The sequence below is a fragment of the Fringilla coelebs genome, assembly GCF_963513975.1.
Source record: "Fringilla coelebs genome assembly, chromosome: 6".
Taxonomy (NCBI): domain Eukaryota; kingdom Metazoa; phylum Chordata; class Aves; order Passeriformes; family Fringillidae; genus Fringilla; species Fringilla coelebs.
The window spans coordinates 10,101,921-10,118,290 of NC_140034.1; the positions used below are offsets into that span (position 1 = coordinate 10,101,921).

A 16,370-nucleotide genomic window follows, 5' to 3' on the forward strand; every position below is an offset into this window, starting at 1 on the left:
GTTCCTAGATGAGAGAAATTGATGGTGAAGTATATGAACAATGGTATGGCTACATTTAGCTTTGTCTGCATTGTGAAAGATGATTGTTTTACTCTTGGATATTCAGCTTTTCCTTGTGAGATGAGTGTCCTGAAGGTTCTGAAGGAAAGGGAAGCTGTGGGCAGGTGGAGGCTGCACAGTGGAGCGGGATGTAGCAATCCCCATGATGTCTAATTCTATTTTAATAGCATGCTCATCTAAAAACAGCATTTACTGTAGTTTTGTACCCTTTTTCCAGACCAAACAGGACTTGAAATTCAACCAGTTTATGTTGCCTGTTGGTGGTTCTGGGTCTCATGCTGCCAATTAAGGACAACCATTCTTTGTCACAAAGCAGCTGCCCTATTTTAAAACCATTTGTTATTAAGATTTAAAAAAAAATAATCACATAAAGGTACTTTAACATCTTACTGTAAGAATTAAAATTGCCCTGCCTTTGTACTAGATGAGTATATCTAGCTTCATAGCACTCTTTAAAATTTTTTAATGGTTCACTTCCACTCTTTTCCTGCTTTCCATTCCCTTCCTTTCATAGCAAAAGCCTCTTTAGTCTCTTTTATTTGAAGGACAGCAAACCACATCCCCCATCCCCTTGTTCTCTTTGCCCGTTGCTGAAGCTGTGTAGCCTCAGGGCAAGCTCTCTGTGTACTTCCTGATGCTCTGCCCTGCTCTGTGTTTTGCTAAATCAGCATTCTTCATGGGCTTCTGGATTGCTGCCTCTCATGTCCTGTGTCCCTGCTGCTGGGCTTTCAGCTCAGCCATGATCCTGAAGGGCACTTTCAGCTCTTTTCATCCATTCAGATGCTACTGCTCTTCTGAGGTGATTTTTGTTATTCAGTTAGAGCTTCACATGGGGTTTCGTCCCATCTTTTTGCTATTTGTCACATTTTTCAGCCGTCCTTCAACCACTGCCATGACATCCACTCTTCCTATGGCTGAATTTTTCCATTGCTCTATTCCATGTGAGAGCAAGCCAGGTTGAGTTACACTGTCCAGAGGCCTCTGCTGTGTGGGTGCCTGCTTTCATCAGTGAGTGATTCTCACTTGTATCACACACTCATCAAGCTCTCACGTTTCCCCTCCTCCTGCTGCTGGCCCAGACAAGAACTCCAGGTGTTTCTGTGGAGTGACATTGCTCAGGTCCCTTCTGGCCAGGAACACTGTGTTTGTGAAACAGCTATGTCCTCTGCCTTTCCCCAGTCACACTCCTTCAGGACATTCATCCATCTTTCCATGTGGAAGCATGCAGCATGTGTAGCTGAAAGGGAAAGTTCTGTCTGGCTGTAAACTGCCTCAGCTGGAACTATGGCAGATTTCTCAAGGGACAACTGAGTGTGACTGAAGGAAAAGAGACCCTGAGTGACTGCCTGGGGAAGTTCCAGAGGAGAAAAGGCACAGCTTGAAGCTGAAGGAAGGAGACTGTAAGCAAGCAGAAAGGATGAGTTGCTTTCAGTGCCTTCTGCAACCCCTTCAGATGTCTCAGGGGCCCTTGTGCAAATAGCACAAGTTGTGTCTAAATAATCTTTCTAAAATGTCTTAATTCTCTGTATTTGGAAATGACCTCACAGCTTCTTTTAATAAAACCTAACCATGAAGCTTAGCAACCTTTGTGTCCTCTAAGGAAAAAGTGACAGTGCCACAGCTCAAGAGGCAGGGCCACCTCCTCCTAAAACCCTTACCTTCCGTGCCTCCTCCCTAAGAACTTCAATATAGGCCAACTAATGCAGCACAGGTAACACTCCAGTCCTCTTCTATTCCTGCCCTGTGCATCTGGGCTGGAACTGCAGCCAAGGTGATGATCATCCTACTGTGCTGACTGGGAAAAGCAGCAACACAGAGATGCAGCTGACTATTGGAGTCACCAAAGCCAACCTGGATATTCATTTACAGAAGAGCCTCACCAAATGCTGTGCTTCAATCCCAGGAGTTTGTCTTGCTGTGAGCCATGTCCAGAACAGTGTGAAACCCCTGAAAGCTCAGTCATATTTTGATATTTTGATCACTCTTTTTTGCAACTTGCAAATGCTTGCTGGAACAGCCCCGAAGCGTTGTAAGTCACAGATGGGTCTGCAATCAACGTTCTAGTTTACCTGGTGAAAAACACTTTTTTACCAACAAACAGAAGTAACATTTTGCCTGCTCAAGTGTTCTGTCATTACCCTGTTGGTTTGTTGGTTATTTCTCTCCAGCTGAGTCAGAGGACATTACAGTTTGTCTCCTGGCTCATAAGCACACACAAACCCTGAAATCTCAAATGCAGCTGAGCCCCACTGAGGCTCAGTCAATGCTCAATCACTCCATTCCTGCCCCATCCCTCAGTCCCACCCCCCAGCACAGCCCAGGATGTCCACCTGACCCAAGGGCAGCTTTGGGGCTGCAAACCCTCACAGGAACCCAACACAGCACCTCTATTGAAGCCTTGTGTCAAAAGTGCTGAAATGTGCTTAAGTTTTTAATAAATGCAATTTAAGAACCTTCCCTTTATAGAGCTTTATTCATCTTTGGGTTTCACAACTGAGATTTATATTCTATACAAGGAAAAAAAAATGGAAGTAATTTTTACAAAGAAGATTTACAGTCTAGAACGTATTAAGTCTTTATCCTGCAAGACTACTTAAATATTCTTCTACACTTCAAAAAGAAATGTTAAATAACACTTGAGAAACTATGGTTCCCTAAATATTTCTCATTTACAAGCAGATGTAACCAAGGAAGTGTTGCACACTGTGAGCACAAGCACCCTCCCAGCGTGGGCCTTTGGACCTCCACCAGACCCCCACACTCTGTTTGGCTTCTTGCTTTGTTGTTTCAGGTTTTTTAACAACTGACCTTAACTATTCAGTGTACTGGCACAATTGTGAATGGTTTTAGGGGAAAAAAAATATCCAATGTAGATGTATGAGATACTCCTCAATTCTAAATATTTACACACACACACACAGCCTGTGTACTTCTGTAAATCCATGACAATGAAACTAAACTTGTCAGCATCACATCTGTTAACATTTATTCTCTCAGTACAGACTAACATGACCAAAAATGCCACTGTCTTAGCAGCCTGCAGACACAACATGTGACCTACGTAACAAAAACCAACTATCATCAACTACTGTAAACACAACTGTCAATGCAGCACTGCACACACCTTTTATTAGATATTTACAACAGAATCATACCATTTGCAAAATCTCTGAATTCAGATGATGCAATTTAAGTACAAATACTTCTCAAGCTCAAAACCATTTTAATTTACTAATTCAGGAGTGCTTGGGGGATGAATGTGCCATTTACTGTAAGTACAAACTGTAGATAACTGACTCTTTTTGTATTCTGTAAGTGCAGACACACCACAGCAACAGATCAGTGACTCCTCCAGAAGAGGAGCAAATCATGAAACAATTACATTTTACAGGACTAAACTCAAGACCGAATATTGCCAATATAGCACACAGCCAGAGACAGAAGGGCAACAGGCACCTTTCTATTAGGAACAATTCCATGCACAATTCATCCCCCATCCTGCTGCACACCCAGACTCACCACTGTTTGTGGGAGAATCTGAGCCCTAATGTGGAGTCCTTGTTACGTTTTTATTCAAGTTCACCTTAAAATGTTAGTCAAGGACAAAAATGCCAGATTAAAAGCACAACTGCACTACCAAGGTTGCAGTTTTACTAACAAGATGTCTGTCAATTCTGAAGGTCTTTTCTAGTTTTCTATTTCATCAAAGCTGTTGATTTCATCTGGTGCTGAAGATATCCCAAAATTATACAACTGGCTATTCTAGATATATTCTTTATGCAGGCTCTTAGCTATGACTACAACCTTACAAAAGGAAATCCAGAAAGAAAATCTTGCATAAAAGTGAACTGAGAATCCTGTCTGAAATATGAATGTACATAAACCATGTCCTGACAGTAACTCATCCATGCTTCAAACACAGGGAATGTTGACTTTGATTTGGTTTATGTTTTTTAAAAGTTCTCAAACTGCTAACAGCTCACTGGCTCCTAACGGTAAGGACTTGGCTACTATTCTCAGGGATTATGGATTAAAGAAGTCTTTAAACTTGTTTCTTCTCAGAAAAAAAAATTAACCTCCTAAATATAAAAGTTGTTTAATAAGCATTAACCTTCCATCACACTTTAAAATACTATATAAAGGATTAAAACATTTAGAAGCACAGTATTAGTAATGCCACCACCAGCAAGATCTTGACCAGGAAATTTCCCTCACCATCACCCTCTACAAACCACAGTCTTGCACTATGAAGCTTACTGTACATTGTCATTTGGCATGGTTACATAATTTATTGCTTATTTACACAGGGTTGGGAGTTTGAGAGCTTACAAAAAATCATTCTGCTTCAAAAATGAATGTGGGAATCACATCCTTTTGTTTATGTAATTCCTTACTACCAAACCAGTTTTGTGTCTGAATTGTTCTGCGGGGTTTTTTTTGGAAGCCAGACTCCAGTGGGGTGGGGGCTGCACATGGGCACCCCTGGCCTGGCAGCCTGGCACGGCTCTTTGAGCAAAGCCAGCTCAGTCTGCCTTTGTGCAGGGAGCCCAGTTAGCCAGAAGGGGACAGAGCACGTTTTACTTTAGAGGGGAAAAAAGAAGTATATATATTACATATTTTTTTAATATAAAAAGCTCTTAATAAAAAGATTAAAACTCAAGAGTCAACATTATATGAGTATCTACTGTTAAGATAAACGAGCAACAACCTGTTCCTGCTCGAGTTCATTAATGAATTGCACTATGTGCTAAAACTTCTACAAAATTATTAGCAGCATTGTCTCTCACCATTCCTACTCTGTCTCTAAAGCAGGTGCACCATGCACAGCTTCCTTTGCAGAGATGCTCAGACGGTACCTCCTGGTAAACATTGTTAAGTGCATTACACAGACAACTTCTGCATCAGTTACTGTAACCAACTTCAAACCAGGTGCAAACCCAGTCAAAAAAGTCCTACTAAGTACTAATTCTAATTACTTTTCACAGCCTGTTCAAATACTAAAACTTGCCTATGTTCCTATATTTTACCTTCTTCAGTTGGTGCTGACTTTGAATGAATTTTCCAGCTTTTCCCAAAGTTAATTTTGTTCGACATTTTCCAACTCACAACTATGACCACAAATACATTTTTACACACACTGCTTGTTTTTTTTTACTTTCTTATCCAACTTCACACAAATAGGAATTTTTACAAAAGATGAACAAAATTACAAGCTTTACAGAAAAGCAAAAGGAAATCCTAAGGTCTATAAAATCCTTAAAACATACATACATACTTTGTTCCAGCAGCAGTCCTGTATACAGACAGCATATATATATTAACCTATAACATGGATATGTGGTCACACAGGTCACTTACAGCCTCTGAGTGCTTCCACGAGGGCCCTTAGCAGGGAGTGGTCCTTGCAGAGCAGCCACTCCACAGTGTGACATCCTGGTGTGCAGTGCCTGCTTCTGCTGTCACCAGCTGGTGTGGAAAAAGGCAGGATTTGGGATCAGCATAAGGAAATGTTGGGCACTTTCAGCAAACAGAGAATGGGATTGTGAATTCCAGTGGACAAGCGAGAAAGTCAACCTGAGGCTCGATGTTCCCCTGAAAGCAGCAGCAGCTGCTCTGGGACAGTTGCAGTCCAAAACTTCAGTATTCTTCAATCACACAAAGTAAAGGTTTTTTTCCATTTCTCCTGATGTACACAAACCATCCTATATCCATTGACTATTGTGCCCTAAGACTTACAATTTCAGAAGTTATGGTCACAGGTATTGCTATTTATTCTACCTAAATGTAACTCACCCCCAGCCATCGCTTCTGTAAGATTTCATAGCTCAGTCTAGTGGTTAAGTCAGTCATGTCTAAGTGCTGTTTTGCTAGCCAAGGTTTCTACCACTACAAGAATCAGCGGTGCAAGGGCAAACAGAATGCTGAACTGGAATTTCTACAGTAATGCACATAAATTTATCCATTTCTCATTCCAGCACTGTGTGGATTTACTGCCACACAGCTTCCCTATATTTTCCAACACCACTGCATTTTGGTACGCATTGAACGTGTTTGTTTTCTTACTCTTTTTTTTTTTTTTTTTGGCTGCTGTAATAGTCAGATCTATTCAAGAAATTTATGTAAGTAGCATGAATGGGGGCAGTGCAATGAGCAATATGTATCTATAGTTTTCCCTTAGAAGAAAACACTAATGCTGTGTTTAAAGTTGTCCCTATCTAAAAAGTAAAAACAGCAGTCCATTGGAAAAAAACCAACATCATCTACAAACTAGGTGTTCCTATAGACAAGGATGAGGAACCAAAGCTTTGAAGGTCTCAGTGCTTCTTTATTCACACAGGAATATTAGCTAGCTTCTGTCCCAACTCTCAATGCGCCAGGTCAGAGTGACTGACACTCAGAGCTCGTGAGTCTGTCAGACAATTATTTCGTTCCTGCGTGAAGGGGAAAAAAATAAACAAACAAATTAAGCAGATGTCCAGACAGTTCAAGCAAACAAACAAAGTACCAGTTTTAACAAATGGGAACAGACATAGGGAGCTACTGAGAACGGTTCATGCTGGACGGGGGGATGCTTTCCAGAGCCCAATAAACATCTTTTTCTCCAATTTTTAACTAGCAATACTATAAAGTATACACACCCTTACAATCCAGCCTAAACCTTCCCAGAAATGCAAGAGCCCATTTATGGGAATTGCCATGGGCATGGCTAGCGGAGGGAACACAAAAGTTCACAAGAAGAAAGAACTGATCTTACTACTGGGTTGTACACACCAACAAAAAGCCCCTCCTCTGGAAGTCACACCAATTAAACACACACTGGGGATCCATCCAGTCAGGGGCACCTGGGACACAGCTCTTTGACACCCTTGGCACTGTTGCTGCAGCGAATTGTGCTTTACCCTGGACTTGTTTTGGCTGAACCTCACCCTGAGCAAAGTTTTGCTCACACTTCCAACCACTGAGAACTCTGCAGCACATTCATCAGGATCACACAGCTCCAACACCTTTACACCACTGGGGAGTACAACAAGAGCCACAGCTGGGGCCTTCCTGCTGCTACTTTAGGACACACGGTGATGAAGATCCTCACCTACAGCTCTGTTAGTAGAGAAGCAATTTTATCTTCCAAAAATTAGTAGGAGTTACTGTGTTAGTAAAACACACAGCAGTGTTTAGAAGAACATTGCTCACTCATTTGACAATTTAAACAGTGATTTGTTAGGTAAAAACAGGCAATGAGGAGTAGCACTTGGGCACACTATGAACAGTTAAGCAAAATAAGGTTTTATATTAGCAGAAGCACAACACAGATCAGACAAACTTTTGAGACTGCTCCTGTGCCACCTCAGAAAAAACTGAAGTGTTTAAGGGCACCTGTACATACAGCAATTAAAATGACAGGGCTCTTTGCAATAAATGGGCTGAATTAAAAAATATTGAAAACATTGGGCTTTAACAGTTCTTGCATTTTGATGTTGCTTTTACAAGAATGTAATATTCCATAAGTTTTATATTCACTGTAAGAGAAGTCCAAAGCCAGAGACTGCTTGGTATCATACAAGCCAATGCTCATTCCTGGCTCGACTTGAACCCTTTCTTAAAATTAATCATAATTCACAGAAGTGTCAGAGAATGATGCCTTAAGCACAGCCTTCAAACACCTGACTGAAGTAGGATCTTACAATCACTGCGAGGTTGTTGCTTTATTATTCATCACACTCTTTTTATCCCAAACCCTACTAACAGTATTTATTTTTGTAAGAGTATTGTAGGGCTTCTTACTTGAAAATGATCTTCAGTAGCCTTGCCACCCATGTTAAGAACATTCAGAGAACTGGCACGCTTCATGCTGCAACCAGGACAGTGAACATGCAAGGATAAACTGATCAGAATGGCTGAAAACTACAGCTCTAAAAACACAAGTACAACAATGAGCAATGCACAGTGAAGGGAGTGGGAGCAATGCCTCAAAATTGATCTGAGGCACAGCCTTTAAGGTAAAAACTACAGAAGTTCAAATATATTTGCATTCACTTCTAATTACATATAAACCCCCCCGAAATTACAAGCTCCTCAGAGCTTAAACATTTCAGGCAACTGATTTAACTCAAAATCTCAATTTTTAAAGCATATCAACTTAATACAGTGATTTCCACTGGGTTTAAATTAATTAATTAATTATCAGTTTCAATTTTGTGCGGCTTCTTACAAAAGCATCAAAACATTCAAACAGTTTAGGAAAAAACATCTGAAAGACGAGTTTGTTGTGTAGGCAGCATTTACCTTGAAAAAGCTATAACAGAAGTTAGTTTGGTACTTTCTGCCTCATGTAGCTATGTCCTCAGAATAAATTTTTAAAAGCATTTTAAAATGTTTTATTTTAAATATTTCAAAGTGAAAGGAAATAAGATGGGTTGCTGCTGTTAACTTTGGTTGTGCTTTTGGCTTTACAACACTTTAAGCAGTGGTAACAAGCACCCTGGAATACAGTATGGAAAGCAATGGAAAAGGGGAAAAAATTAATCACCTACCCAGGAGCTACTGACAGTCAAAATATCACTGCATTAACTGTAATATCTGCTGCTGTTACAAATGAGGATTAATAATTTACCTACATTTCTCAAATATACATAAAATGTAACAAAAATTATTTTCAAGTGTGTGTCATGAAATTCACAATCAACTCTAACACTCCTATCACGGAATGTCTGATGTCCTTTACACCAGTGCCTGTCCATTCCTCAGAATATTCTGCATTTGCTCTGATTTTTCACGAGCTCTTTACCTATTTCAGAACTAAATGAGGGCTTTGAATACACATTTGCTGAACTGGTCACAAGACAATGAGCCCCAACCCTGCAGCACTACCTGCAGCTTGGGACAACTGGCTAAAGCAAACTTTCCAATGCCTTCCAGTAACATGGAAAGGTTTATCCATATAGATCACGTTGGATATTAACCAGATTTTCTTCCTACTGAAGCAACACTGCTCACAGTCAAAGCACAAGTTTTAAATGCTTTGGTAAAGCAAAAGCTAAGCAGGACAATGAACCAAAACACAAGGCAGCAGCTGCCACACAGCACAACCTGGCTGGTTCTCCCCAGCACTAAATCTGGGTGTTTCCAAAGCCAGAAGCACAGAATTTAAAATATCTGACATGAGTGTTAGCAACAACAAAGCAAGGACTCATGCATGGTGTACACCTCTCATTTATTCAAGAAAACAGGTACAACAGGGGTTATATATGGAAGTCAAAGGAAGTTAATCTGTAAAACAAACAAAATGTTACAGAGAACTCTCCAAAAGAGCACAAAGGTTTATGGAAAACATTCCAGGGAAACAGAAAATCCACCAGTAAAAGTTCACACGGGTATTTTAGGTTCTTGCTAAAGTGCCAATTAAAAAAAAAAATCAATACCTGTGATACTACTTTGTTTGTGAGTTGGTCTTTTATTTCTTTGGGTTTGTTTAAATCAACACTTTTAAGAACTTAATGTCTGGCAATTGCACTTTTAGCTCCCCCCATGTTACAAACATGGCTCCACAAAGAACATGTAGGCATTTTTTTGGTGCATAAATAACAGCAATAATGAAAGCTTGTTTTTTCCCTTTTAGATTAGAAACCTTAACTGTTGTGCTGTGTGGTCAATATTTTTGAAGTGAAAAAATAAAGAACACTAATTAATCAAAGCTAAATTATTACAGAACTGAATTCTGAAATACTGTAAAGAACTGATACCTTGCTTCAGGTATTGCACATTTCAGAGACCAGACTTAAGATACTTATTTGTCAAAAAGGCATTTGCAGGATTGTAAAGAAACAATTTCTCTGATGAGTTTTCCATTTCATTCTCTTCAACCCTCTGCATCAAGTAACAACATGGACACAAAGTCCTTCCCTCATCCTGTGAGTCATTGTTATTCAAGTATTTCTCAGTCAGTGCTCACACCAGCACTGTCAATTCCTATTTAGAGAAGCAGAGTATAAACAAGAGGTGTAAATCAAGTTCAAAATAAAGCCTTCCTTGAGACACAGGCAGGGAATGCACTGGTAAGGAGGGAGGCAAAGAAGTGCTCTGCCTAAAGTGGCTGCCTTCACAGCAAGGAAGATTTGTATGTGTGCTATGTCTGTATTGAAATATTCAGCTATCAAACACACTAAAACCCAAAGGTCTGCATGGTAACAACTGAATATGCCTTTTGCTATACTTAAAAGAAGAAAATAACAATTCTATTCACTAAAGTTTCTTCATAAAATGAAATCAAAATGATTTCTTGGAATATCAATATGTAAACTATGCTTTATGACCTACAAAGCTGGTGTTTAATACCAGAAATTTCTGCATTTGTTAATATAAATCAGGATTTAAAAATTCTATTTATTATAAGAACAGAAATTATGGTATTTATTGTTCTACAAAGTGAAAGTGCCTATCTACAGAAAAGCCTGTCAATGTAATACACTTATTGTAAGTTTTAAGAATAAATTATTCCTTGAGAACTATAGTGACATCTAAAAACGAGATGATTTTGTCAGAAAGGGAAAGCAAGGAAGAAACTGCTTTGCTTTCAATTTTGTTTCACATTAATGCCTTCATCTGAGGAAATCTCATCTGGCTACAGAACCCAGAGAGTAACTCATGCTAGCATGGGCCAGGACTCTGGCCAGGTAACACAACTCAGGTGCAGACAGTAACAAGGCAGGTGAGTTCTGCACTGCAAAGCCAAGTATCTCCAGTCTATGTGAGCATCATTTTCTACACCTATAAACATGGAGTTGCTTTACCTGCAGAAAGAGCTAGCTATAAATACTACAGAGAATAAGGAATAAACCTCCTGGCTTTTGTGAAACTGAAAGCCTTTCCACATCTCACAAAAATGAGGAGAAAATGCAAATTTAGCTATGGATAAATGTATCTATTCATACAACAATATGCCTGAACTATAATGTATGAACTCTGGACAGAATTCAATAGAAACAGAAAACCAATGTACAAAACTGCTAATACTGAATAAAGAGAAGGATATCTCCCTTTTATTCTATTTTGGCTTGCCTTTGTTTGTTTTCCCTAAAGCATTTCCCATTTACAGATTTCATTCTTCTAAGCTTGTGCTTTCCATAGTTTATTCCCAGCCTCTCATCTCAGAGGTAGTTCTTAATGATGGATCAATAAATGCAAAGGAATTTTGACCTTCAATTCTATTCAATGCCTTCAACATCAAGTGTTTGGCAGCGAAATTTCAAGTAACAACTCTGAAATTCAGATCAGGCTGAATTTGAAACAGATATGCAAGGAAGCTAATTCTACATGTACTGCTGCTACTTAATGTGTTACAGCCATAAAAACATTAAGACAAAACTTCAGTGGAGCACATCCAGAAACAGTGAGACCCTGCCTCCAGGTCACTGTCTTAAGTAATACCATAATCATCATCATCATCTACTACATTACTCAGATTCAGCTGCTCCATCAGAAGCTACCCCAAGTTCTCCAATATGACTGTTTGAAAGCTCAAGTTCACACTGTCAGTTTCCTGTCAACTAAATGAATTCTAGTTTTTCACAACAAGGGCAAAAAAGCCCTGTAAAACTGACTGCAATTGTGTTGGGGGTGAGGGGAACACCCAGAAGTGCCACTATGAAAAGCAGCAGGTGCATTTTAACATTTCAACTTCTCTGCAGCAGCCAAGAAGTGATGAATAATTCTATTGATTTATTTAGAAATATAACATACAAATCCATCATCACATGGCAAGTTGGGAAGAGTAAATGTGGATTTTTCCCAGATTTCACTGGAGCCAAAATGTTAGTAAGATGCATGACTAGGCTCAAGTTTTTCAACATTCTCCTCTGCTCCCTGACATCTGAGTCTTCCAAAAACAGAAACCAAGAGGGGCTTCAGTTGGTAATTCTCTTTATGCTCACAGCAATATAAAAAGCTATATCAGGAATATATCAAGATACTAAGCTATATCAAGAATGTTAGTTGCAGGTTTAGTGTATTCAGGCATTTACTGTAAAAACCAGTAACATATATTATTCTCCACTCCTGTGTGAAAAGAAGAGTTTTGCTGGTAACTAACATTTATCATTAGTTCTATGAAGCTTTTCTAATCTTCAAGTAAGTAAAGCAGCAAAAAGGAAAAAAAAATTTAATAGAGTTAATTCTTACAAGCAAATATAAATCCTCAGATGGTACAGAACTTACAATGGACCTTTAAGAAGTTATTTCCTATTTTATTTTTCTTTAAGCTATAGCTGTGTCTGATATGCAGTCAGCTAAGCAGGGAAGGGAACACTGCCCTCGGAGCTAGCCTGGGCTCCAGCGGGGCACAGAGCAAGGCAGAGCAGCACAGCCAAGAACAGATAAGGAATTACCCTGGGTTCTTTGGTTCACTGTCCCGGGAATTTCCTCCCTTCAGCTTCCTAACCAGCTTCTCACTGCTGCGCCTCAGGGAGGCTCGGAGCTTGCTAAAGGAACCACTGCGCTTTAGGGATCCAGTGCCATCCTGAAAGAAACGGAACACATGTGAAACTGCAAGAGCCTGCTGCCCTCCCCCAGCCTGCCTTGAAAACATTTCAGGGATGAATTATTACTTTTTAATTGCTATTAATATATGCTTATACTATATACATTTACCTAAACATGTGATACCATACAGCTACAACTTAACCAAAGCAAAAGAGTTCCTTCCAAAGTGTAACAAAAAATGTGAAGACATGCCCAAGCCACAATTCTTCATTAATAAAGCCCCACCATAGTAGTCCAACAATTCACCATTTCATAGGAGCACACCATGGTTAACAGAGTACAAGCCCCAAGCAAAAGCATTCCATCAGTCTAAGAAAAAAAAATGTTTTGTTCTTTCTACATATCTACATGACTTGCAAAAGTTTAATTAGCCCTAAATTCCTTAAACAAAACTATTTCTGATCAGAAATACTTAGAGTAAATACTTAGAGTTAAATTCCAGTGCTTTGTTTTTAATTTTTACCAAAGAAAACGTAAACCACAATGAAATTAATCTTTCATTAATTAATTTTTCATATATTGCATTCATGTTTTACACTGCTGTGCTGACCCAGAGAAACTTGCAAGAAGTGACCACAATTCTATTTTTAAATGTTTTTGCTCTTACAAAACCCCAACAGTTTAGTAAGATTAGAAGTGACCACTTCCTACTCCACAGAAAACCTATGTGATTATGAAAGAAGAATTGAAAAAGAAAAAAGCACTACTAAGCAAAGACAGACACCTGAGTTGGAGTGAGTTTATTAGAAGTTAGAAAGACAAATACACAAATCACTGAACACCAAGATTAGTAGAGAAAAGCATAATTGCCAAAATCTCACACAAAGACTAAACAGCAATGCTACTTTAGAATACTTGTAAGTGAAGACATCCAGAGTTCCATATTGATGTTAACCATATAATAGGTCTCTAAATACATTTTAAAGCACTTGGAGAACATGCTTTACTTTTACGGGTTTGGTTTTTCTCCTGTAAAGATCACCATCATGCCATTTCAATAATACCTTGTGTGATACTTTTAACTACCTTTATTCCATAGTGAACAGCTACTTATAAAGGTCATTGTTACTTGTTTGGTTTTTTTACTAATGTATTACACAGCAAATGGTTGTAATAACATTTGGTATGACTAGATACATATCTGGCAAAGCTACACAGGTACAGAAATAGAAAACCAAAAACGACACCAGCACTGAAGGAATGGCCAGTTTACAGGGAAGTGTAGCTCTGACAAGAATCTTAAGGGGTTTGCTAAAACACAGCAGTCAGTACTGAAGAGAGAAGTTAAAGCTTGAAGATGGTGCACGCCCGTCATGCAGGAGACAGTATAAGAATCACAAAAGGCATCTAGGCCTGTCAGAAATGGAGAGAGAAAAACTGAATGAAACTGTTGGGAAAAATTCAACAGTTTTCAATTTTGAACAGTTAGTTTACAGTATTTCTAGGTCATGTTCAAAACTTTTTTTTTTCCAGAGTAACTATTTGGACAGCCCTTAAGTACAAAGTGCAGGCCCTTGCAATTACCAGAACCTACATCTTTATGCAGTTTCACCTACATCACTGAGATGGGACTGACAAATGAGCATGACTGATGCTGTGCATTCAAGTTAGAATTGGTATAAAATACAAAACACTTTTAACAAGAAATAGCTTTGCTATTACATTTCATAAACAAAACAAAACAAAAAAAAAAAAAACCAAAAGGATTTTTGTTCAGCTGACATTAACAGAAAAAAAAAAGAAGAAAAAAGAAAAAATAATAGAGCGAAGTGCATTCATTTCAGCTTTAACTTCTGTGAGGAATTTTCCTTGAAACAAAAGTGCAAGAAGAAAGAGGTCTTCACCTAACCTCCAGACAAAATTCTCATCATTCCCTTAAGGAACTAGAATCCAGCTGGCCTGAGTCAGTTCACTTCCACAAGTATTTTTAGAACATATCTGTGTTTGTGTCTATATATAATCCAAGTGGAATTTTCTCTACTGTCTCTAATGCAGTTAGGGGCAGCTGAAACAATATCCTTTAAAATAAACTGTGGTTCAACTTGCACACTTTTCATTCTTTGTACAAGTACAGAGACCATTACTGACAGGTTCATAATACCTGTCTTGAGAGCCTTTACCTATAACAACTGGAATGAACAGTAATTAAAATTATCTTTAGAAATAGCAAAATACCCTGCTACCAAGTGATCAGAAGAGCTAAATCTGAGTATTTATGTTTCAAACTAAATTGCATATGTTGTTCACACTTAAAGACAGATTTCAACTTTACAGGATCAAATAAACTGAAATCTAAATTCCAGCTAGTAGTGAAAAGGCTAATTATTCCTGTGGTTTGCAATCAGGAATACTAGAGCAGTGAAAATGATCCAAAGGCAAGACAAATTAAATTTGGTAGGTATGGAGTATAACTCTATACTGTAAACCTAACTAGAAAAGTAGAAATAAGCAGACAAGCTTTTGTGTACTTCAAATCAAAATAAAAATATCAAACTCCTAAGTTAAACACTGCTTGATTAACAAAACACTTCTAAAACACAAACTCAGGATAAAAAAACCCACCTGATTCCAGAGGAAACAAAAACCAAACTCACAAGCTGTTTTTATGGCAAAGATTAATTGCCAATTTTTATGCCATTCAGAATGAGAATCCCATTATTACTGCTGCTGACCATGACCATCTCCTGTACTGTCTGCCACAACATCCCTCTGTCTGGCACTTATTTAAACAAGAGTAACTCTCATCTGTGGCAGTGAAATCCATTGTTTTCCCTTCACATCTGAAGTGCACTTACATGCCCAAAAGCCTCTCTCTCTGAAGCATGGCTTAGAGTTATGAAAAGATAATTCCTCACACTACAAACATTCTAATAAGTAGCACAAAGATTTTCATCTGTCCCGCAGCAGGCTGCCAGATCAGTTAAAAAAACACCAGTTACAGGTACTCACTGTTATTTTTTTATATAAAAGTATAGTAAGAGATTCTAATCTTGGCCTTCCCACCTTACATTTTTAAGAACAAGTACTTCCATGCATTTTCAAGTATCTTCTGTTCACTTTAAGGCATGAACTTTAAAAGTGATATGTAAAGATGCACTGTAACACCTCACTTAAATGTGTCTGTTTTAATAGTCACTGGCTGATTTACTTCAATAGATATTTCTGTTCTTTGTAAGAGTGTAAAATATTACATCAAAGCCTACAATGCTTATTATGGATTACATTACATATGGAAGGCCCTTAATTACATCTTCTGACAGAATTTTGTTGAGTTTGTCCCTTTGCATACTCCACCTATTCTCTCAGAGTCAGCTAGACCACTTCAAAAGAATTTAAATGGAAAAGGCCTCTCTTCAAGTTCTGCAGACACAAATCAAAGATCATACACCACTTATGAATCAGAGTATTTTGTCTGGAGGAAACACACAAGGGTAAAAAAACTACACAATATAAAGAAGAGGAAAGAACATCACTGAGATAGAAACACTTGCAGGGGGAGGGAGAGAGAGTTGCCCACTTCACGTAGAACATGTAATACAAAATACCTTCTCTTAAGGGGAGGAAAAAAAGAAATAACGAAGATGAGAATGAAGCAATGCCACTTCAGCACACTTAAAACGAAGTTTGCTTACCCTAAGATGTCAAAATTTAATTTTTCAGACCAGTAAATTTTATCACTGAGTTTGATTGAAATATTGACCTAGAAATACTGTCTATTGCTTTTCCCCAGGAGGTCCTTTCCATCCAAACCCTGCATGCATTAATGTCTATAACAG

General features: G+C 38.5%; 1 protein-coding gene across 8 annotated transcripts in view; it reads right to left on the reverse strand.

Annotated features, from left to right (window-relative positions):
* Positions 1-2,547: 2,547 nt before the first annotated feature.
* The window catches only part of KLC1 (kinesin light chain 1), a 46,932-nt gene continuing 33,109 nt past the window's right edge, over positions 2,548-16,370 (reverse strand). For 6 of the 8 annotated variants that reach the window (XM_084208131.1, XM_084208135.1, XM_084208133.1 and 3 more), the window contains exons 14-16: positions 12,441-12,571; positions 7,843-7,909; positions 2,548-6,491 (exon numbers count right to left, since the gene is read on the reverse strand). In XM_084208131.1, coding sequence (XP_084064257.1) covers positions 6,426-6,491; positions 7,843-7,909; positions 12,441-12,571 — 264 coding nt within the window. In that variant the 3' untranslated portion in view covers positions 2,548-6,425. Of the gene's footprint in view, positions 6,492-7,842; positions 7,910-12,440; positions 12,572-12,601; positions 13,948-16,370 lie in introns of those variants that run through there. The other 2 variants (XM_084208136.1, XM_084208137.1) reach the window with 2 other exon arrangements.